The sequence below is a fragment of the Lygodium microphyllum genome, chromosome 17 (genome assembly GCF_053477565.2).
Source record: "Lygodium microphyllum isolate KBCC chromosome 17, Lygodium_microphyllum_v1.1.10, whole genome shotgun sequence".
NCBI classification, from domain to species: Eukaryota; Viridiplantae; Streptophyta; class Polypodiopsida; order Schizaeales; family Lygodiaceae; genus Lygodium; species Lygodium microphyllum.
In genome coordinates, this window is record NC_141151.1 from 130832504 (window position 1) to 130856382 (window position 23879).

Sequence of the window (23879 nt, forward strand, 5' to 3'; positions counted from 1 at the left end):
TTGGTGATTTATTCCATTTGGATAATCAGAACGAATGGTAAAAATAAGCCATTCATGTCAATGCATTGGTTAACAACAACAACACACCTATGTGCAGAGTATGCATTGAAATGACACAGCAATCAATTGTGTTGGGATGTACCAATGGACCTAGGTAGAATTTCCAGATAAAAAATTTCAACTCATAAAAGTGTTGAGCTTGCTTTATTACGGCTCTCTTTCATTATATTGCTTTGGAGATTATGTATTTGGGCCCCTTTCATTTTCTTACCGCTTGTGTTATTGATGTACAGAGCATAATTCCTGGGGAGGAGAATGCCAACGAATGGAAGTCTCCCCAGTGTCTAAATTTATCGTTGATCATATGGTTTTCCATTGTTTAAACAGGACTAGGGGGTGCACAATCATTAGTGTGGGTGGAAGGAGACGCAGAGGCTCTTAGTTTTCAAGATAATAGTATGGATGGATATACGATTGCATTTGGCATAAGGAATGTCACCCATATTGACAAGGCACTAAAGGAGGCATACAGGTTCTAATCTGATTGAATCTAGCAATGGCTATGCTTGTCTATCTGCAAGTGCCTGATCAGATTTGTCTGAAGTATTATTAGCTCAGATACTGCTGTTCATGATCATTTGTTGTCAGGCTCTTGGACACAATTCATGATTTCCATTTAAGACAAGTATGAAGTTCTATTAGATCATGCCTTCATCTCTCACAACGCTTTTTCAGAGTACTGAAACATGGAGGCCACTTCTTATGCTTGGAGCTCAGTCATGTAGAAAACCCAATCTTTAAACAAATGTGAGTATTAAGGTTTCTGATGGTTGTTCTCTATACCTTTATGCTAAAAGAAGTGCTTAGTATAATGTAATATCTGCATCTTGTTTTGTGAGATTCCTTAACATTTAGCACATGTCATATCCTCCTTTTGAATGTTGTGAATGATGTTGATTTGCTTGAGTGAAAGATTAGCTTCAATGACACCAGCAAATCGCACCTAGGGGAGCATTCTCACATCTAGTGGGCTGGCCTTGCTTGTTCTGTCAGGGGTAGAAGGGATTCTCACATCTAGTGGGCAGCACAGTTATCGCCTATGGGCATCCCTTAGCCAGTGGCAGGTAGATCTCCAGGGTGCACTCTTGGGCATCTTCTTCTTAGTACACGAGGGTGGCCAATTATGCCTCCATAGAGGATAGTAGGGTATGGCCTTTATTGGCATTCCTTGGAGGAAGATTTGATGTCCTTGTTATTGGGTGTCAAGGAAAGTCATGGCAATTGAATCTGGACATACATTGGATTGGTGGGCATATTTCGATATGGGCTGATTGGGCAAAGCAAAGCATCACTGATGCTTTTTGATGGACCTTCTAGCGACACCTTTGGGATAGCTGGTGGTAGAGGAAAGTGTTCTACTTTATTTGGCTTCTTGCACATGGGGGCTTGGCAGTCTGGAGTTGGCTGGCCCAAATATAACAAGATGTAGTTTGTAAGTGTTCCCCATAGAAGCACTTAGAGACTTCAAAGCATTGTCTTTGGTCATGTAATGCAGCCTAGTTGGTGTGGAGAGGAGTCAACCGTCTACTTAGTCAAGTTACACCTAGCCTGGGATGTATTTCTTGTGTACCTTTCCTAGCCACCATGTATTGGAACCTATGGCATCACGTTAAGAGGTTTGGGAGATCATTGGGAGCATCATAGGGGGGCACATTTGGAAGACATACTGATAGATGATTTTTAGTAGGAAGAGCCACTTCTTACATGTGACCTTGGCAGAGTTTTGTGTGAAGATATGCTAGGGTTTGCACTAAGGAAACACAACATGTACGACCGTGAGTGAAACACAAAGACTCAAACAATGACAAGCAAAACTCAAACCCTAAACACAAAGCTCAAAACTCAAACATAGAGGGAAGAAACCTTGAAGTGAATGAATGCTGTAAATGAATGTAAGAGTGTACAAAATGCCCAAGGGTAGAGCAATGGAGTGTCGGAGAGTGAGGATAACTGGAGGCAGGGATCCCAAGTGTTGTGACCACCAATCGGAGCGATGGAGAGAAGGAAAAACCGAATGCTGATCACCAGAATGTGAGGAGATTGAGGCGATTGCAGAGGATGATCCTAATGATGTGGGCAACACGAGAAAGCTGCAAACATAGTAGAGGATGAGCTACCATGAGGATGGAGAAGCATGCCAGTTGTCATTGGGTGAGCGGAAGGGAAAATGCAAACAATAGGCTGCCTGATGATGTGGAAGGGCTGTCACCTAATGGCAAGGATTGTGGAGTCCAAATGCAAGCAATAGGAGGAGTTGGCACTGATAGGGATGCTAGATGTAGCTAAAGGGAGGGCGTTAGATAGTGAGCAACAATTATTTAAGAAGGCGCTAGGCACTGGAGGAGCTGTGGAAGGAGAGGCAACAATCGCAAAGGGAGGACCACCACGTGGATAAAGGCTAATGGTTGAAATCTGCACACAAGGAATAAGGCTAAATAGTTGTTAAATCAGAGATGACAACTATCAGCTGAGTGCAGAGTGTAAAGAGTAGAGAGAGTGACAGTGTAGACACAATACAACTTAATAAGATTCAAAGTGTGTAGGAGAAAGTACTAAAGTACAACCCTTAGACTTTAGGGTTGTGTAAGTGTCTTAAGGTGTGCTTGGACGAAAGTGTGTAATGTGTGATAAGTGACCAAACTATGTAACATAACTACACAAATAAAGAGTGATACGATTGGGGGAAAAAAACCTCTCTTACGGAGAGTAAAAAGTGTCCCAATGTGCTACTGTGGATCATCGACACTCCTATGTGAGCGTCGGCGTGAGTAAAACTCAACAAAACCACTAGAGTGAAAAGTGATAAGCATACAAGGATCATCCACAAAAAAAGATCAAATTTAAAGTATTGCGAAATGCCTCAAATTTGTCACGGGGGAGAGCTTTGGTGAAGATGTCTGCCTCATTGTTGCTGATTGGACAGTAGACAAGGATGATATTCCCTACATGTAGCCTCTCTTTGACAAAGTGATAATGTATATCTCTGTGTTTTGTGCATGCATGAAACATTGGGCTTTGTGCCACTGCAATGGCACTCTGACTGTCAGTAAATAAAGGAGTAGGCTCCGTGATAGATACATCAAGATTAGCCAACAAACGTCTCAGTCATATGCATTCAACTGTAATAGTGAAAACTACCTTGTTTTTAGCTTCACAAGATGATGTGGCAACAATGGATTATTTCTTGCTAAGCCAAGAAATGTAAGAAGAGCCAAAAAAGAAACAATTTTCACTTGTAGAGTGACGAGAATCAAAATCTCCAGCCCAATCAGAATCATTGTAAGCATGTAACTGTAGCAGCTCTCTCTTCGCATAAAGTAATCCAAGAGTTCTAGTGGCCTACAAGTAACGGAAAACACACTTCACAGCTTGCCAATGTGACATGCGTGGGCTGTGCATATATTTGCTCAAGGCTGAAGCTGCAAACTGAATATCTAGCCTTGTGTTGCATAAATAAATGAGATATCCAATTGCTGGAGTATATGGATGAATGTCAAATGAAACCAGTCTTCCTTCTCAGACAGGGTGATAAATAATGTGACTAAGCACTAATTACAGCAAGCATGCAAACTCACATAAACTGAAAGTGTACACTTGTACAATCTATAACATTGGACGACACCTTGTTGGCCCCAAAACTGGTGTCCCTTGTGGTATTTTTAAAACTTTTATTGCAAATGGATGGAGTACAACAAAGATCCTCTAACCTTTCCGCTAATCCAAGTGCCTCTTGCTATTAAAACTGATTACTAAGCCTCCAAATCAATTTACCCCTGGTTTGCTTGGGGATGGGCCTTCACCCTACTCAGAAGACAAATTCAGCCCTAAATCTGAAATCTCTCTCTACAACATTCTCCCCCAACCAGCCTTCCTCCTCAGATAGGGTGGTAAATAACTTGGTTAAGCACTAATTACAACAAGCATAATATTCATATAAATTGAAAATGCACACATTTCCATACAATCTTGGCAATGGAACCATGAAACCAGTCTTCTTTGAAAGACAAATTCAGCCCTAAATCTGAAATTTCTCTCTCTACAACATGCTCTCTTATCCCCCAACCAACCTTTCTCTTCAGATAGGATGGTAGATAACTTGATTAAGCACTAATTACATCAAGCATAAAATTCATATAAACTGAAAATGCACACTTTTTCATACAATCATGGCAATGGAACCATGAAACCGGCCTTCCTCCTTGGAAAGGGTGGTAATTCCCTTATTAAGCACTTAATTACAACAATCAGCAAATGAACATAACTTAAAATGCACAAATTACCTTAATAATCTCAGACATTGGACACCTTGTTAGCCCCAAAACTAGCGCCCCTTTCAATATTTCTTTAACTTATTATAAATCTCAGCTTGTACTCATTCTTTTGGCAATCAAGTTAAAAAAATACCAAAAGAGGTACCAATTTTGGGGACAACAGGGTGTCCAATATTCGAGATTATTAAGGTAATTGGTGCATTTTAAGTTATGTTTATTTATTGATTGCTGTAATTGAGTGCTTGATCAGGGAATTACCACCCTTAACAAGAAGGAATGTTGGTTTCATCAAACATATCACTGTCATCATGCAAATACAACTTCAGTCTACTTTCCAATGGTGTACTTATTGGCTTGCAATCCTAGAAGCCAAATCTCTCAAGGAGTTTACCAATATATCTAGACTGTGACAATACAATGCCTCTAGTATCATGAATAAATTGAACGCCCAAATAGTAATGCAAAGGCCCCAAATATGACATTTCAAAAGTCCGCTGCAAATTTTGATTAAATGCTGAAATTTGATCAGCATGTGTCCTTGCGAATAGATCATCCACGTAAAGACAAACGATCAGCAAGGATCCCCCCTCTTTGCATACATAAAGAGTAGACTCTGATGGGCTGTTAATGAACCCTTGGTTGAATAAAAAGGCATTAATTTTGGTATACCAAGCTCGTGGAGCTTGCTTCAAACCATACAAAGTCTTTTTTAGCTTGTATACGAAATATTTGGCAATTGCACAATCCATGGGTTGCTGAACATATAGTTTTTCTTGAAGTTCCCCATGTAAAAATGTAGTTTTAATGTCAAGATGGTGCATAATCCAGCCATAATGGGCACCCAATGCAATCATATACCCGATAGTAGTGTCAGGTATAAAGGCCCTTACGTTACTCCTGTGTATATATTACTTTACACATATGAATACACCCTTGCGGGTGTAATTGTATTGTACGCTAAGTATAAATACATTCTTTTATTATTTCTGTGTACCACACTGGTATTACAGTGGCGTATTACTGAAGTGGGAGTTGTCATTTATGCAAATGTATTAGATTTGATTCATGTACATGCTGTCATCAGTACTTGAGATTGAAATCGCAGCAAAACATGCTTCTTGGACACTTTTGGAAGTATAAGTGTATGTACTTGCTATTATATTCAACAAGCTTGCTATTGACTGAAAGTGTTCAGCATTTTGTTGTAGTCTTTTATTGCTGAAGATGACTGGCATTGCATCTATATCTAACACAAAGGATCTCTTTGAGATTCGTAAATTTGATGGCAATGGCTTTGATCTTTGGAAAGATCGTATGCAGGGCATACTTTCTTTGAAGGATTGTGATGATACTTTGGCAAAACATAAACCTGTTGCTTTGTCAGATGAGAACTTACTACTGCTTAAAATGGCTGTCATAGATGATATCTTGGTTGATATCAAGGGACTTACTACTGCTTATGCAGTTTGGGAGAAACTCAAGGCTACGTATGAGAATACAACTCCTATAAATCAGGTACATCTCATGTGAAAGTTAGTCAACTTGAAGCTTGATAGTCTAAGTCTGCCTCAGAGCATTTAAATGCTTTCACTATTATTTTGAGTCCGTTACAAGATGCAAGCTTGCCAACTTTCGATCCTAAATTGGGGGCTATCTTCTTTCCCATGACTTTGCCCGATTCATAGGAAGCATTGGTTGTGTCATTGAGCAACAATCCCAACTTGACATTTGATGGTGTGCGTGGTTTTATTATCAATGAAGAGATTAGATGCAAGGCAAGTGGGGGAAAACAGTGGATCAGCCTACAATGTAAGAGGAATAATTGAAAAAAGGCCAAACACTGTAAATAAGAAGAAAAATCGTAGCAAAAGCAAGGAAAAACAACAAGATGTCACTTGTTATCAATGTGGATGCAAAGGGCATAAAAAGTCCGATTGCATATACTATAAAAAGGAGCAAGAATGTAAAAAGCAAGCTAATGCAAACGGCAAAAAGAATGATGGCAGCTCTACCTCTAAAGAAACATAAACGAAAAATGTGGTATCTAATGTTGTTATTGAAGAGATAGAAGAAGATAAAGATGTTGATTTGTTGGTTGCATCTTTAGATCCACATGCTATGGCAGTGGAAGACATGTATATCACTAAAAGAGATGTAATAGATGCCTTGTTGTCAGCTCATGATGGTTTCTCACAATCGTGGATTATTGACAGTGGTGCTTCATTTTATGTAACTTTGTATTTCGAGTGTTTTTCTTCTTATACAGAAGATAACCTTGGAAAAGTCTATGTAGGCAACAACCATGCATGTGATATTGAAGGAATGGGCACCATACACTTGGCTCTTGAAAATGGTCAGGAATTGATTCTTCATGATGCCAGGTATGTACCTGGCATTAAGAAGAGCTTGCTTTTTATTGGGCAGCTAGACAATAGGGGTTACTTCACTACCTTTGGTGGTGGAATGTGGAAGATATAGAAAGGGTCTATGCTAGTCAATAGAGGTGGGAAAATGGAAACTCTATATTATGTCTATTGCAAGAAACTTCTTGGAAAGTTCGTTGTTGTTGCTGAAGTGCAATCACACATGTAGTTATAGAACAAGTGTCTTGGATACATAAGCCAAAACAGTTAACAGACACTTTCTTCACTTGGAAGAGTTGATGTGAAAAACTCAAAGCTTGACTTTTGTGATGACTGTGTTTTGGGAAAACATGTAAAGAGTTCATACTCTCATGGAGCCTCTAGGAAGGCATGTATCTTGGATTTAGTCCATTTTGATATATGTACCATGCCAATAAAAACTCATAGTGGTTTTTATTATTTTGTGTCCTTTATTGATGACCATTTGAGAAAGCTATAGGTTTACTTGCTTAAGTAGAAAAGGGAGGCATTGGATGCTTTTAAAAAATTTTATGCATTTTTTAGTACTCAAAAGGGTTTAAAATTAAAATGGATAAGAATAGACAACGAGGGAGAGTATGTATCTAAAGAATTCAATAAGGTTCATGATGTCAATGGGATTAAACGGGAGCTTACAGCTCCTTATAGTCCATCATCTAATGGTGTGATTGAGCGAATGAATCACACATTATGTGAGAAGATTTGGTGCATGCTTTTCACAGCTAATCTCCCACAATCGTTTTGGGGAGAGGCACTTGAAAATGGCATCCCTAAAGAGGTTTGGTCTGGCAAACTTGCTTCATATGACCACTTAAGGGTCTTTGGCTGTGAATGCTATGTACATGTATCCGTTGGTAGCAGAACCAAACTTGACATGAAATCCCATAGAGGCATCTTCATGGGTTATGGAGATGAAGGTGAAATGGGCTATAGAGTTTGGGTTCCAAGCATGGAAAAGGTGCTCTAGAGCCGAGATGTGGTATTTAATGAGTCAAAGTTGCTAAAAAATGCCACATCTAATGACTTGGACAAAAAGAAAGTAAAATTTTAGCATGATCAGCCACCATTGAAAATTCAGCTCCATTTGATGGTGGTTATGATAATCAGCATATCATCATTGAGCCAGATGAAAATGGGCAGCAAAGGGATGTTGAAAACCAGTTTGGGCAACAAAATCAACATGCTGAAAATGAATTACAGCAGCTTGAAAATGTATTATAGCAACCTGAACATGCAGTTCAATAGCCAAATAATGAGGTCATTGACATTCCTTTGGATGTGGATCCATTGCTTGATAAGAGAGATCATTGGGTAAGGTCTACACGTGTTAGGAGACCTATACGGAGGTTTGATCTCTCTTTTGACTGCATTTTGCTCATAGACGAGGGTGAGCCTTTTACATATAAAGAGGCATTATCATGTGAGTTAAAGAAAAAGTGGAAGCTAGCTATGCAAGAAGAAATGAAATCATTGTATCAGAATGATACTTGGGATTTGGTTCCATTGCCCAAAGATAGAAAAGCTATCCCTAACACATGGGTCTATAAAATCAAGTGTGTGGATGGCAAACCCAAATATGAAGCAAGGCTTGTGGCTAAGGGTTGTACACAAAAAGAAGGGATTGACTTCGAGGAAGTCTTTTCACTTGTTGTCAAAATGATCACTCTTCGGGTATTGTTTGCTATCGTAGTATCTATGGATCTTGAACTTGATCAGATGGATGTTCGAACTGCATTCCTGCATGGTGATTTAGAAGAAGAGTTGTACATGAAACAACCAGAAGGCTTTGTTATGCTAGGAAAGGAGCACTTGGTGTGTAGGCTTAAGAGAAGCTTTTATGGTTTGAAAGAGACTCCTAGGCAGTGGTATAAAAAGTTTGATGCCTTCATGCTCTCACATGGGTTTAAAAAAAGCAATGCAGATCACTGCTTATATATAAATAAGGTTGATGATGGAAGCCTTATAATACTTGTGCTTTATGTGGATGATATGCTTATTGTTGGTAAGCATAAAAGCCAGGTTTATGGATTGAAAAGATAGTTGAATTCAGCCTTTTCCATGAAGGACTTGGGTGCAATTGAACACATTTTGGGTGTGCGGGTGACGAGAAATAGAGAGCGATAAAGTACTTGATCGTTTCTCTTTGGTAGATGCTAAGCCACTTGGTGTTCCTTTACCACCATACCTTAAGCTTAGCAAAGTAGATTGCCCAAAAGATAATGAGACCACTAGCTCTATGAAGGGTGTTTTTTATGCTTTAGCTGGTGGTTCACTCGTGTATGCTATGGTTGCCACTAGACTTGTCATTGCTCATGCAGTGGGAGTTGTGAGTAGATTTATGTCAAATCGTAGCAAACCGCATTGGGAAGCAGTGAAATGCATCTTATGGTACCTTAAGGGCACACAAGAAAATGTATTTGCTATGGAAAGGGTACGTTAGATCTGCAGGGGTATGCTCATGTTGATCCTTTGCAAGACTTTTATTGAGAACATTTGCCTGCGTTTTGATTTTACTCAGTGTGACTAGACCATCATACAAAACCTATCTGATAAAGTGATACCGCATATCAATATGTTTGGTACATGCATGGAACATGACACTCTTAGCTAGGCATGTAGCACTTTGGCTATCATATCTAAGTACCCGGGTTTCGGTGGGCAGCCCAAAACCCTTGACCAAACAGCCAAGCTAAACAACTTCTTTTGAAGCTTCAGTGGCTTGAACCTCAATGGTAGAAAGTGCTACTATCTTTTGCAATCTAGAGCACCAAGAAACTGCACATTTTCTTGAGTGCTTGCTCTCGCACCCTTCAAGTAGCCGTACGGGATGTAGGAGCAAATGTGTCCTCACAATCGATGCCTTTCTTTTGTGTATAGTTGTTTGTCACTAGCATGTCCTTATACTTATCAATGGATCCATCCATTGTTTGTTTCAACTTATAGACCCATTTAGTACTAATGGCTTTCTTTCCAACAAGCAATGTGACCAAATCCCATGTTTGATTCTTCATGATAGAATCAAATTCAGCTTGCATTGTTGCCATCCAACTAGCCTGTCCTTATACTTATTAATGAATCCATCCGTTGTTTGTTTTAACTTATAGACCCATTTAGTATGATTCTTCATGATAGAATCAAATTCAGCTTGCATTGTTGCCATCCAATGCACACTTTGTTGTGTACCCTCAAAAGAATCAAGCTTATCATCATTAAGTGTGTTTGCTGCCATAACAAACTCCATAGCATTAGCTTGATTATGCAGACGCATTTGTTTTCGAGTACAATCAGCAAGAAAAACAAGTACCATCTAGGTATTTGTCTAGCCTCGTAATTATGTATATACTCTTGATGAACCTCAAGTTTAGCATCTTGGTGAATATTCAGATCAAGCACATGTTGAATTTTTGCATTATTTAATGGAGTAGTTGGTTGAACATTTTGTTCATTTAATGAAGCTCCTGTACGAAAAGGAAGAGATCAAAGTTTAGCTGAGAGTGGAGCAGACAGTGTAGAGTGTGAGAGCAGGACACCCAATGCTATAATTTGAAGTGTAAGATGCAAGTACAAAGTACAATCCTTAAACCTTAGTGTTGTAAGAGGTTGTTTACACCCGAAGTGTGTGAAACATGATAAGTGCCTAAAATTGTGTAACATAGGCACATAAATTAAAAGGAATAAAATTGGGGGAAAAAACCTCTCATACGGAGAGTAAAAGGTGCCCCAATGTCCTACTAAAGATCACCGACACTCCTCTATGAGCATAGGTGTGAGTCAAACCCAATAGCTCCAGTTGTGTCACCAAAAGAAATAGGCAGCAGTTCTTCAAACACATAATTTGCAGCTTGATATGTGTCATAACCAACAAGAGATAGTTCTAATTTTTCATAAAAAATCACATCTCTACTAACAAAAACTTTCTTGAAAATAAGATCCTATAATTTGTACCCTTTGCTTTCACTACTGTATCCCATGAATATGCACTTGACAACCTTATTATCCAACTTTTTTCTCAATACTTTGGAAATATGAGCACATGCAAGACACCCAAAAAGTATTGAAGTGACCAACTGAAGGTTTAGGGTTGCCCCAAGCCTCAAAAGGCATTATATTTTTCAATGCTTTAGTAGGGCACCTATTCAAAACGTGACAATAAGTACACATAATTGCTTTAATCTAAAATCCATGTGGCAAATTTTTAGCTTTCAACATACATCTAGCCATCTCTATGAGTGATCGATTCCTCCTTTTTGCAACCACATTCTATTGTGGAGTATATGCAATAGTATATTGATATGCAATATCTTTTTGCTTCAAAAAATTATTTAGCAAGGAAGGCATGTACTCCCCCCCTCGGTTCAAATGAAGAATCTTAATCTGACAACCAAACTGATTCTCCACGTGCAGTAAAAGTCAAAAATGCATCATACACTTCAGACTTTTCACCAATAAATAGATCCAACAAAAATGAGTAAAGTCATTAATGAAGGTGACAAAATAATAACATCCACCCAATGACTTTTGTCTGCATAGATCCATATATATTTGAATGCACAATTTGCAACTTGATTGTAGCTCTAAAAGCAACATTACGAGGAAAAGAAAATTGATGTATTTTTTCCAAAATGCATCCCTTACAATGTACGTACGAGGTCTCTCCTTTTCTTTAGTTGGTGTTGCGTTTTACCCCCAGAGTTCTCTTGGATTAAGCCAGGATCTTTGCATGGCCAGAAGAAGTAGTCATTTGAACAAATTTGACTAATGGTTTGTCTGAGCCTTGGGACCAGATTGAATGGGCACTAAGGAATAGAATGCCAGTGGTTTGGGACTGTGTGCTTAGCTACTGGAGATGGTGCAGGACAATGAGCTTGGCCAAGACAGAAGATGCACATGTAAGAATGCTCACGGAATAAAAGTCACTGTAATTGAGCCACATTACACTTTTTGAAGTGGTTGCAATGATAAAAGTTACTCAGAACAACCTAAGGAATGCAAGGGTTACTATCCCTAAAATTTAGGGAGTTACTATTTTTGGACCCTAGAATCTGTTCATGTCATTATCTTCATTTTTGCACGATGATTGATTCTATGGTCTTTGCCGAGGTCAAATTTTGCACCTATCATGGAGAATTTTAGACCGGAAGGTTTAGATGGGAAAATTGTTATATGTATGCCATGTATCACAATTTGGGCACACATTCCCAAAAGAGAGAGAGAGAGCATTAAAAAAATAATAATAGGCAAGAGGGGCAGATTTGAGAGTGAAGTTTTGAAGGGCTGAGGGCAGATTGTTGCAAGTACATCAGCTATGGAGATTACTTCTTGGTCTTCAACTCATGTACGGAGGTAGAGCTTGCTCCCTCTGGTCAACTCTCTCTCTATTCTCAAAGGAGAAAATGCGTTGCATGATGGGCTGATTCCATTGAATGTACAGTTCTATGTTTTCTTTGCACTTCTGCTGAGGCGAGAGCCTCACTGTCCAGGTTCAGGAGCAGTTGATTGCTTCTCCAATGCAAGAACTAAGAAAGTGATGACCACATCACACAGGAACCGGGTTTTTCAACTTTGATTTAATGCTGTTTGTGGGACAGTTTTACTGCTGAAATGATGCCAGGGTTAAAGGGTTTGTAGTCCAACTGGTTTGGAACAGATTTGGAATGGAATAAGGCTGAGAACATGTTAAGAAACAAGTAAAAACAGTAAATACAGAGTTCTGCAGACTGTAATTCTGCACTTGAATTATTGAATTATGGTCATAGAAAGTGTTTTCCTACTTGGGATGTTGTTCTGGATATGTTGGATAGTAAAACAGTAAATACAGAGTTCTGCACACTGCAATTATGCACTTGAATTATTGAGTTATGGTCACAAAAAGTGTTTTCCTAAAAGGGATGTTGTTCTGTACTGTCCTTATGCAACTGAGATTTACTTAGAAAAGATGAAAGCCAAGTATTCATAGGTTTTGTATTTTGGAACATTTCATTTTTGTAACTTTTCATCTTTTAATTGATAAAGAAATACCGCTAGGGGCACTAGTCTTCAGTGCCAATTTGGTGTTGAGCGAGGGAGTGAGGTCTCTATTTGTGTGTGTATGTGAAAAGACTAGGTATTAATTGAAGGAACTACCGCTTTATGTGAGTCATAGACCGGTTTCACATTGCAGTGATTTGCCAACAAGAGCTGCAACAATAAGCGTAAACAAATCCCTACGAGATGTAATGTGCTTAGAAGCACCATTGTCAAGTAACTAAGTACTAGCATTCTCTGTAGAGCTGAATGCTCTATCTGCCCTAAAAGAATCATGATTGCAAGTGTAAAAACAGTAGTCATGGTCAACAAAAAACGATGCAGACTTTGTAGTAGTAGTAGAAGGTGCATTTGAAACAGATATCCCACAGTCGTCCTTTTTTCCCTTAGCAATGCATTTCTTGCATTTTGTGAGGTAATGATCTGGTTTTCTACAACAATGACACTTGCCCTTCTTGGCTTGCGTGCCCCCTTGCTTCTTGTTGTTCTGTGAAGTTCTTGAACTTCTAGAACATTGCGGAGCATTTCTGGACTGACTGTCCTTGCCCCTCTATCTTGCCATAGAAGCTTGTTCCGAGGCTACAACATCCACCCCACTATTCTTTTTTGTTTGCTTTTCTTCTAGCAAGAAACTAACCAATTGAAGAAAGGTAAGTGGCTGCGGAGAAATTCGCATTGTGAGATTCAATGCCATGTGAAAGGCCAAGTAAGAAGGTGGCAAAGAATTCAAAGTAGTAGAGATCATCTAAGCATCAAAATAATACTCATCTACATTCATCAATTGCTTGTGCAAGTCTTGAATTTTATTAAGATGATCCTACAAAGCATCACCTTTTTTCATCTTCACATTTTCAAGCTCCTTTTTAAGAAAGAAATGTGAGTATCATTTTTTCTTGCAAACACATGCTCAAGTGTAAGCCATGCTACTTGTTTAATAGTTGTAGACCGAATATGCGGGATTATAGACCGCTAAACTACTAATGCAATAAGTGACACTGCTTGGGCATCCCTAGTGTCCCAAACCTTTTGTGCATCTGTTCCTTGGGGTGGTGGCTGAATTGGAGCTTGCCTTTGACTATGACCTCCTTGTGGAGGAGTAGCAGGAGCCATATCTCCAAGATGAACTTCTTCCCCACTGTTATAATTCCAAAGATTTTTTGCAACAAGTACATTCTTCATCACGAAGGACCATAGAGAATAGTTATTGCCATCCAATCTATCCTCTTTAGATACATAAATGAAGACATCACTCTATCCTTGATTGGCCATGATAAAGGTCACTCTTTCAAAATGCACAAGAGCAATAACCAAACCTGGCTTAACCTGGAAATCTGCAAATTTCCAGAAATTACAGCACATGCCAAGCTGTAATTAACTAAATTGTGTCACACTTGACCACTACTGTCTTAGTGTGCTGAAATTTTTACAGATTTCAGCAAGTAGAATGCTATCCAATGCAAGAACAGTGCTCAGCAGCACTAAAAACACAAAAGCCCCAAAATTTGACCGTCCAATGTGCACAATTTCAGTCAATTTCAGACTGCTTCAGTACATATGCCAATGTTTGTCAAATGTGCAGGCCTTTCCCTGTAGAAGCCCGTTGCTATAACTTGATATTTTGGATAAAATGATAAGATATACCCGTGACAGCCGAAAACAAGCTGAAGATGAGCTGAGACTACCGGGAGTACGGGCAGGATTGCCAACGCTGGCAGGCAGCAGCCTGGACTGGCTGTGGCTAGTACAATTGGCGGTGACTGATGCAGGAGGAGTTGGCGGTAACAGCTGGAGGAGGAGCTGGCAGCAACTGTTGACCAATCAGGTGGCACAGGTAGCGCTATCTGGGCAGATGACAGGTAGGGGGTGCAGCAACTGGATAGACAGGTGGCGTAGCCTACAGGCGATGGGTTTGGGGGGCGTAGCTTTCTGGTGGATGGGTTGTGGCTGCTGCTGAGCTGGCATGGGTGTTGCCTAGTCGTACCTCGAGCTCTGATACCAAAATGTTAAATTAGAGATGGCAACGATTAGCTAAACGTAGAGTGTAAACAATAGAGAAAGTGCGAGTGTAGACACAACACAATTTAATTAGATTCAAAGTGTGTAAGACAAAGTACAAAAGTACAACCCTTAGACTTTAGGGTTATGTAAGTGCCTTAAGGTGTGTTCACACACGAAAATGTGTAATATGTGATAAGTGACCGAACTATGTAACATAAATACACAAATAAAGAGTAATGCGAGTGGCGGAAAAACCTCTATTATGGAGAGTAAAAAGTATCCCAATGTCCTATAGTGGACCATTTCATTCCTATGTGAGTATAGGCGTGAGTAAAACCCAACAATGGTGGGCAGCCTATCTATTTATAGATGTTGAAGGGTGTCCCCAAAGAATTAGGGTTTTGGGGGACCACTAAAACTCTCTCAAACCGCGCCCCCATTGAGGATTTTCATTAATTAAGCTTGTTTTGGGGTTATTTAAGGATGTTAATTAGCTAGATGTATTTTAGCTCAACATCCCCTCTAAGGCCCAGAATTGAGCCGAAAGGAAAGGCTAGCAATGTTTACCCCAAGGCGTCCCACCCCAAAGTAGCCTGGGTTATCAGACAAGGGGCGCACGTTGGTTGCCCAGTGGTCTACTAAGACTATAGAGGCGATGGTTATCTTACCAAGGGAGTCCAAGTAGTCACCCCAGAGAGGATAGGGCATCAGACAAAGGGTGTATATTGGGCTCCTGGTGGCCTACCAAGCCCTACAAAGGCAAGTGGAACCATAGTGAACTTTTGTTTGTGTTTTTGTTGTTATAATTGTTTTTTTCCTTTTTGGTGGCAATGTTAATTGTATGGGTTGCAGCTGACTAAGCAACATTAACCTAGAATATGGGGATAGGGATGGTACACCCAACACATCACAAAACAATACAAGCTAACCCATCTACTAGAGGAGGTCGAGGACGAGGGAAAGGTGATGAAGGATGGTGGTGTAATCCGTCAAAGAAAACGACTTAGGATCCATCCAGTGGTGCTCCGTACAATGGGATGTATGGTATGCTCCATGCTGAAGAATGTTCATGCAAAAGTGTAACTTGGACAATGTCCCTTTTGGGAAAACTATCTACTTGTCCAAGCGCCCTTTATAAAGATGATGAAATTATGCAATGCATAGGGAAAAAAAGGGGGGGAGAAGGGAAAGGTTGATGTCGAAGACAAGCGTCAAAACTTGTAGAATACCAAGAAGGGTAGGAACCCTCACTCAACTTGAATGTCGATGCTCAAGAAGGAAGAGGAGCTTCAAGATGTCGTTCTTCGTGTGATGTTGAGAACCATGTGGGAGAAGAAGATGAAACATCCCTATTGGAAGAGCAAGGATAGAAGACACTGCCATGATAGCATTCAGAGAGCTGCGGCATGATTCACCGCAAGAGGGGAAGCCTCCATGTTGATAGAAGAATGAAACTCCAAGTAGATGGGACCATGAAAGGAATGACACTTGGCTCCTGTCTCTAGCTTAAGAAGGATTGGTACAAACTTGCATGTTAGCACTAGACTGAAATACAAAACCTTGCAAAAGAGATCAAAATCTGCAAGCACAGAGGTGAGTATTGAGATGCACAAAAAAAAAAAAAAAAGTAAAGGAAAGCAAAACTGATTGCTATGCAATGAGTATGTAAGTATGCAATAGAAGTCTAGAAAGGAAAAGGCTAAGTGTATGGACCATTTCATACGATGAGGTGGGAAAGTGGTCCTAGAAGGTGCAGTGGATTCCCTAGGAATGGATGCGTAAAGTGCAATAGGTGAGTCACCAGCGTACCAATCAGCTAATTGTTCAGGAGTAGTGAAGGATATAGGTTTTTGAGGTTGTCCAAGTGTCACATGTCTAGTAGCCACTGGGATAGATGGAGCAAAGGGTGCAGCAACATGAGGTGTAGCCCCACTAGATTGGCTAGCTAGAGTTGAGGCATATGACACTGGGCCTAGGTATGACACTCCTCATCCACATGGCCCAACCTCTAGCAATGTGTGCAAAACCTATTTTTCTTAGGAATTTGTTGTCAAAGAAATCATGTTTCTTTGGTTCCACTTAGAGGAAGGGGTCAACCTTCGTCTCTCTGAATGGATGTGTGTGGAGGACTTCTTGTGGACTTGATTGTGCAGCCTCACGTAGAGCAAGAACTAGCACTTGAACTCATAGAAAGTTGGCAATCTCAGTAATGAGATATAGTGTTGGATAAAATGGAAGTATTTGTTGGATAACTTGTTCAAGAAGAATATGACCTGATCATCGTCTAACTTCAAGAGCCAATAGTAGCAAACTTAGTGAGTAACCGTCAATATTCGGCCAACTTGACTTTTAGGTCATCCCCTTTCTAAATGGAAGACTCCTAAAGCTCAAAATCGAGATTGATACGTCGAGTGCGATCTAATGCCGCATAGCGGTCAATGAGATGACTCCAAGGCTCAGATGCAAGGGAAAAATGCTGCAATTGAGAGTGGAACTTAGGAAGCAACTCTTGTATTAACTCAACATTGGTTGTAGTATTGCGGTCTCTCCATTGACGGATGTGATCAGGGTGAGCTAATCGAGGATCCAACATAGACTTGGTACCAATGATGAGGTCCCAAAGACCCTGAGATTCAAGCCCTTGTTGCATGAAGTTCGATCAAGTAGTGAAATTCAACCCATTAAAACGAGTCTTATCTGTGAAGGAATTCTTAGCTGTTGCAGTAGGTGTGGTAGTGCTAGGAGGTAGAGATGGTGTGTAATGGGGAGGATAGGGGCAATAGGGTGGGGGAGTGGAGTACATGTGAAGATCAATCCCAAAGTGCCCTCCATGCATACAAGAAGTATGCACAACGGTTTAAAATATGGACATAGACAGATTGGGTATGGGCATGGTAACCGCATGAAGAGCCTAGGGTGGAGGGAACGTGGAGTAGAGGGTGGAAATCCTTGTGTAGCAAGGACCCAAGGGATATGTAACGAACATTTTATAGGCAAAGGATGGATATCCTTGCATTTAAAAGGTCGTATGGGGGGTTTTGGGGTAGTGAAGGGGATGCCAGTCACAACCATTCTAAAGTGTAAGGATGTGGTAAAGTGGGGCTATGTGGAATGTACAATATTAAAGGGTGGCATTCTCCTTAATGAGAAAGAGAAAGTGCTAGGAGTGGAGATGGAAGATCCAAACCCTAGTGTGCTTTGAGCGGAGGTAGAGTGTAATCTAAGGTTTGGAATGAAGATGTGAGTAGATCAGAATGTGGATAAGATAGTGGTGGGATGGGAGAGAGTTGAGAAGTATGATTTACTTGCTCAAATGAAACAGATGGTAGAGATATACTTGATGAAGGGTATTACTTTGAGAGCCTCCTCTATTAAAGTTAACATACTAAAAACCATTTGGATCTTGCACACCAAAATGAGAAACAGAAGAGGGTTTTGGCTCATATGATTTAAAATGGTTATACAAACCTTATATAAGGCTTGGTTGTGATGAAGGAGATGGATTGCAAGACGCGCCGAATATCCTATTCCCTCCAAGATCAGAGAGGTGGCTAGTCTCACTAATTTGTCCAAACAGAGTAGTAGCATTCATTGGAGAGGTGTAAACTGAACGGTACATGGTGGGCAAGTACTCTTTAAACTCTTCTCTAAGGTGATTGGAAATAGGAGAAGAAGACGGTAAAGGTGAAGGTTTTGTCTACCTCCTCCTCAAGACCATAATGCCTTCTCAGAGCCTCCAATGATGGAGAAGCCTAATAGGGCATTATAGGATCCCTAGAAGGAGGTGCCTAGTATGAGTCAGAATCAAGTTGCATGTGAATCTCGCACGAAGACTAGCCTCCACAATCATCGCAAGGTACTCTTTAGAAGAGCGACAACGTTGATACTATGTGAAGATATGCTAGGGTTTGCACTGAGGAAATACTTCATGTACGACTACGATTGAAACACAAAGACTCAAATAGTGATGAGCAAAACTCAGCAAAACTCAGACTCTAAATGCAAAACGCAAACGCAAAACTCAAAACTCAAACACAAAGAAGAGAAAATTTGAAGTGAATGAACGTTGTGAATGAATGTAAGTGTGTATAGAATGCCCAAGGGCAAAGTATTGGAGTGTCGGAGAGTGATGTCCATCGGAGATGAATCCCAAGTTTTGTGACCACTATTCGGAGTGACAGAGTAAAGGAAACACCAAACGATGATCACCAAAGTGTGAGGAGACTGAGGCCATTGCAGAGGAGCTGTGGAAGGAGAGGCAACAGTTGCAAAGGGTGGACCACCATGTGGATGAGGGCTAATGGCTGAAATTTGCCCTCAAGGAATAAGATTGAATGGTGGGCAGCCTGTCTATTGATAGATGTTGAAGGGTGCCCTCAATGAGACTCTTGAATTGCACCTCTATTTGAATTTTAGGGTTTTCATCAATTAAGCGTGTTTTGGGGCTGCTTAAGGATGCTAATCAGCTGTAAAGCATATTTTAGCTCAACACTTTGGACATCCATCATCCACTCACTCTTGGCGGATGAAATCAGCTGCTTTTGGTGACTCTTGAACATATTAGGGGCTCGAGCATCAGTTCATTCTCACTTCGGGTGGCCATAGCTTGTTATTCGCATGTAGGCAGGTGGCCATATGTGGCAGTACATTCCCCCACCATGGCTTCTAGCCCCTATTGCCCCCTAACCACCTTGAGAAGCTTGTATATATGATTGGTTTATGATTTCAGACAGGTCCGCCTAGACTGTTGAGCACATGTACTTTGAAAATCTCTTCTGATGAGTAATGTGATTAGACACCTTTTTTTACAAAAAAGAAAAGACACATCAACTATGCTCAAGAGAAGTATAGGAGGGATTTAGGTTAATGCGGAATGCAGCACACATCATTCAAGTTTGATGATCCATCATGATCTATGCTCTTTGCAGCCTTTCAAGAAGCTGGATTATCATTGATCAAAGTGTGTTAGTGCTTATTATTGCACATATAAGCTAGGTCTCCGTGAACTAATATAAATAGTAGTCTTGGGCCAAAGTCCTTCAGTCTTGCGAATACCAGTTGTGAGGCTCTTGTGAGGGAAGCCTTGACTTGTACTCTATTGTATCTAAGAATAGTTTTGTATATCGTGCTTGTATATCAAACTTGTACTTCAAGCTTGTAATCAAGAAGTGTAGTCTTGTATTCAATCTTGTGATAATAATGCTTCCAATTCTCCATCAAGTTATCATCTTGGATTTCAAAGAGACTCTTGTGCAAGTGATGGTTCTTGTTCATGTCAACTTCTTGTCACACTCATAACAATTGCTCATAGATGTATGGATTCTCCTCTCTAAGGAATTGAATAGCTTGGGGTAGAGGGCTATGCTCTTCCATTTAAGCCAAGGATTATACTGAAATAGCAATGCAAGGTCTGGAAGTAGATGGAATTATAAATGTAAGCACTACTACTGCTGGGGTGGGGAATTGAGCCAAAGCTCAGATACGCTCTTCCATCAAAGACTCCAAGGAGAAGTACATCTGGCCCTGTACAACACAGTATACTTAATAATGAGATTATTTGAATGTGTTACGTAGTTCACCATTATAATATTGACGTATTTCCATGAAAGTTCTCTCTTTCAAGTTGCGATGGATGAGGTTGATAAGCAGTTCATCATATGGAATGGGTAGGTAGGAGGGAGGGATGTACTTTATTTGGGTGAGTATGCTTATGTCCTTTTGTGCTCGCATCCCAGTGGTGGACAGCTCTGGAGTTGGGATGGGCAACCTTTCTGATATTAAGGATATCAATTGACACGTGGAGGATGCTGTCTTTGATCAAATAGTAGGTGGCATACAGTGTGGCTGTGGGCAGGGGCAGGGGTTTGGGTTGGGTAGGTGGGTATGTTTTCAACACAGTTGTAATTTATCATCTTCTGAGCTTACATAGAGTAGAACCCAAGTGCTATAGTATATGCCAATGTAATAGGCTTTATTTAAGTGGTGTTATTTGCTCAAACAAGAACTGGCTGATTTGACATTAGAATATTCGTTTGTTTTGCTCATGGTTTTTCACTGTGGTGGGTTTGATTTTTAAGCTATCATTGTATCAGGTATGATTTTTACTCGTTTTCAATTATTCCAAGAATTGGAAGTTTGGTTGCTGGAGATCGAGCCTCTTATCAATATCTTGTTGAGTCCATTCGAAGATTTCCTTCTCAGGTGCTTTCTCAGCTTGTGGAGATTATCATCACCTTGTATCAGATGCTCAGTTGCCCTTTAGTAGAGTTTAAAATTGTGGCTTTGTTACAGGAGAAGTTTGCTGCTATGATTCAGGAGGCTGGTTTTGAAAATGCAGAGTATGAAAATCTGGTTGGAGGTGTTGTAGCCATTCATTCTGGTTACAAATTATGATGATGATGTTTGGTTATCACGGAGCTGGTTAATGAGGCCTTGAACCAGCTGCAATCCGGGATCTTTCCTTGAATTAGTCACATTTTTCACTGTACGTTAAGGTTGCATATGGCCATCGGTATCACCACAAGGTTGAGGATCAAGAACCTCATGCTGGTGGTTTCATAGTCATATTTGTACAGAATAAGACATAGCTCAAATGTGACATGTCAGACACTGCTAGGGATGCCATTGAAATTTAGGACATTTTTGGGTGACAGTTGATAATGTAGGTGCTTAAGTTCTCGTCTGAAAGGGGAGGGATGAGAACAAACGCTGGTTAACAAGCTACCTGCCATCTTGCTTTTGGGCTTCTTTCTATGTTTAAGGCTTCATTGCACGAGGTGCTTGATGGAATAAGTGCCTTGAATTGTCTGTATTGATGCTGTGATTTGTTAGTGCACATCCCTTTGTCTTAACCTTCTGGAGGGTAAATCTCGATCATAACCACAGTACTTGTAAAGAAGAGCCTCCAAAAAAGTTGACTGTGAACCCATTTTTCATTTAGGAAAATTGAAATTATAATGAAAAACAGGCGTCACTGCAGGCTGCAAATCGTAATTTGAGCCCCTAATCCCCCTTTGATCGAGCGGTGTAGGAAGCCATTGCGTAAATGAATCTCCTAGTGATCATGTGTAAGGGTGTACCCTAATGAGAAGCCCTCTTGAAGGATGAATCTAATTGAATTTGCATAACAAAAGCATATGGAATTTCAATGCTTCATTAAGTTACTTGCAACGTGTATTGACAAGATGAGCGCACCATTAAGTAGTACCTTTCATGAAATCCTTCACAAGTAGAAGTACCAACATTGACCGCCCATACAAGATGTGAATACTTGCTCTGATTTTTCAAAGAAATATATGCACACATCTTTGATAAGATACTCTCATGTGTGAGCCACAAAAATCACGTTCAAAGGAAGATTCTAGAGGCTTATGAGCACTATTGACCCCTTGTTTATGCTCAAAAGTCACAAACTTGGAATGGATTGAGCTTTGTGCTTGAAATCAAACTAAATAGGTTGTCTTTCATGAGCCAAAGTTTCAAGGGGAGGATTTTATGGAGTCAAGAAGTGCTACTATCTAGATACAACATGTAATAACAAGAAAGTGTTAATAATGTACATATCATGGATGTTGGGCATATTTATTGGGTTGTATTAAGATGCATGTATGGGTAGTTGGGTGGTTGATTTAGTGATAGGCCTATTTGCGATCGGCATTGCTTCAAGGTGGGCCGTTGCAAACTCTCATGTGCTTTCTTGTAGGCTTGTGCTCTCATGTGCTCTAGTGTATTCTCATCTATGTCGAAGTGCAATGTGATGCGCTGTATATAGCCTTGCTTTTAGATGCCAAGTGGAGATTTTGTTGTTTCGGCTTCTGAAGCATCCATTGATTGTGTCAAGACTTGCATGGAGAACTAGATAAGTCAGCCCTTGTAGGGTGACACACAAGCATCTAAGGTTTCATTCATTGGACCAAGAGTTGTATTTTTCCACTTCCATTTCTCATTTACACATGGTATTAGACAACTAATGTCATTGGTTTCAGTGTTTTGTGCTATTGTTCTTGTATTTCATATATGTTGCACGTGCTTCTACTACTTTAGTGTTGTATATCTATGTGTCTTTGTTGTTGATATCATTGTTTGAGTTGGGTGAGTTGATGTGATGCTAGAAGTCCTTATTTCAATTGAACCAACCTTACTCTTGTTGAATAACTTGCACATCTTCTTGTGCACGTTGAACGAACTTGTGTTTTTCTCCTCTTAACCTATATAAGAGTTGTAGTTATCTTTATTTAGTTTTCCTATGTAATGGCCTACTTGGTCACATGCTTGTTGATGTCATTAAGGAAACATATAAACTCAAAAATGGGCCTTTAATCCACTCTTGCTAGCAGATATGTCAGCTCGTGTATGTCTACGTATGCTACATTGGGTTGGGCACATTATTTAGATATTTTAGGCATTTTATTGTGCATTGTTTATGGCATTTTATGCCACCATGGCCAACTTGTTGCTCTTTATGGTATATTTATTGCTTGTAGAAGTATGGTCGAAGCTTCAAATATTGTAACAAGGCGCCTTCTACCATTCATGTGGTGACACTTTATGGATAGCTCCAGTAGATGAAGTTCAAGTCCAAGGACACATTTTAGTCATTTTTTGTCCATGTTACACAAAGTTCAGGACCAACTTTGTCACTCAAAGTTTGCTCTTCTAGAGGCACACCTTGTAGGGACGGTACTCTACAAGCTCCTCCTAGAGTTTGATGGGGTGGCCAATATCTTGAGGGCACAGGCATCCTCAACACCTATGAACTTCACCCATATGCCCTCCATGCTACTTGAGCATAAGGCATCTTTGCATCTATAGGGCATAGGCTTCTGTCTCATTAGACGGGCTCTAGTGAGGCTCTTATAACTTTCAAGAAGGGTGACATGAAGAAGTTGAAGGCTCAATGTTATCACTATGGTAAGACGTGACATTTGCGGAAGGATTGTAAAGAGTTAGTGGCTTTTAGGAAAGAAGAAGAAGCATGATGTGGACTCCTCCATCGAGTCATCCTCTTCCTCAAACTCCGATTCAAATCCTCCAACCCAAGGTGCAGAAGGGGTTTGCTTCTTCGAATCGAGGGAAGGCCTTGGCTACCCCTTCCTTTGCTTCTTTCTAACTCTGAACCTCATCG

The 23879-nt window shown here is 40.2% G+C and overlaps 1 protein-coding gene across 1 annotated transcript in view; it reads left to right on the forward strand.

Moving 5' to 3' along the window:
• LOC148022349 (S-adenosyl-L-methionine-dependent methyltransferases superfamily protein) overlaps window positions 1-21739 on the forward strand; it is an 84521-nt gene extending 62782 nt beyond the window's left edge. The window contains exons 6-9 of the mRNA XM_087697972.1: window positions 388-532; window positions 736-807; window positions 20848-20956; window positions 21047-21739. Coding sequence (XP_087554098.1) covers window positions 388-532; window positions 736-807; window positions 20848-20956; window positions 21047-21148 — 428 coding nt within the window. The 3' untranslated portion in view covers window positions 21149-21739. The remainder of the gene's footprint in view (window positions 1-387; window positions 533-735; window positions 808-20847; window positions 20957-21046) is intronic.
• Window positions 21740-23879: the final 2140 nt, after the last annotated feature.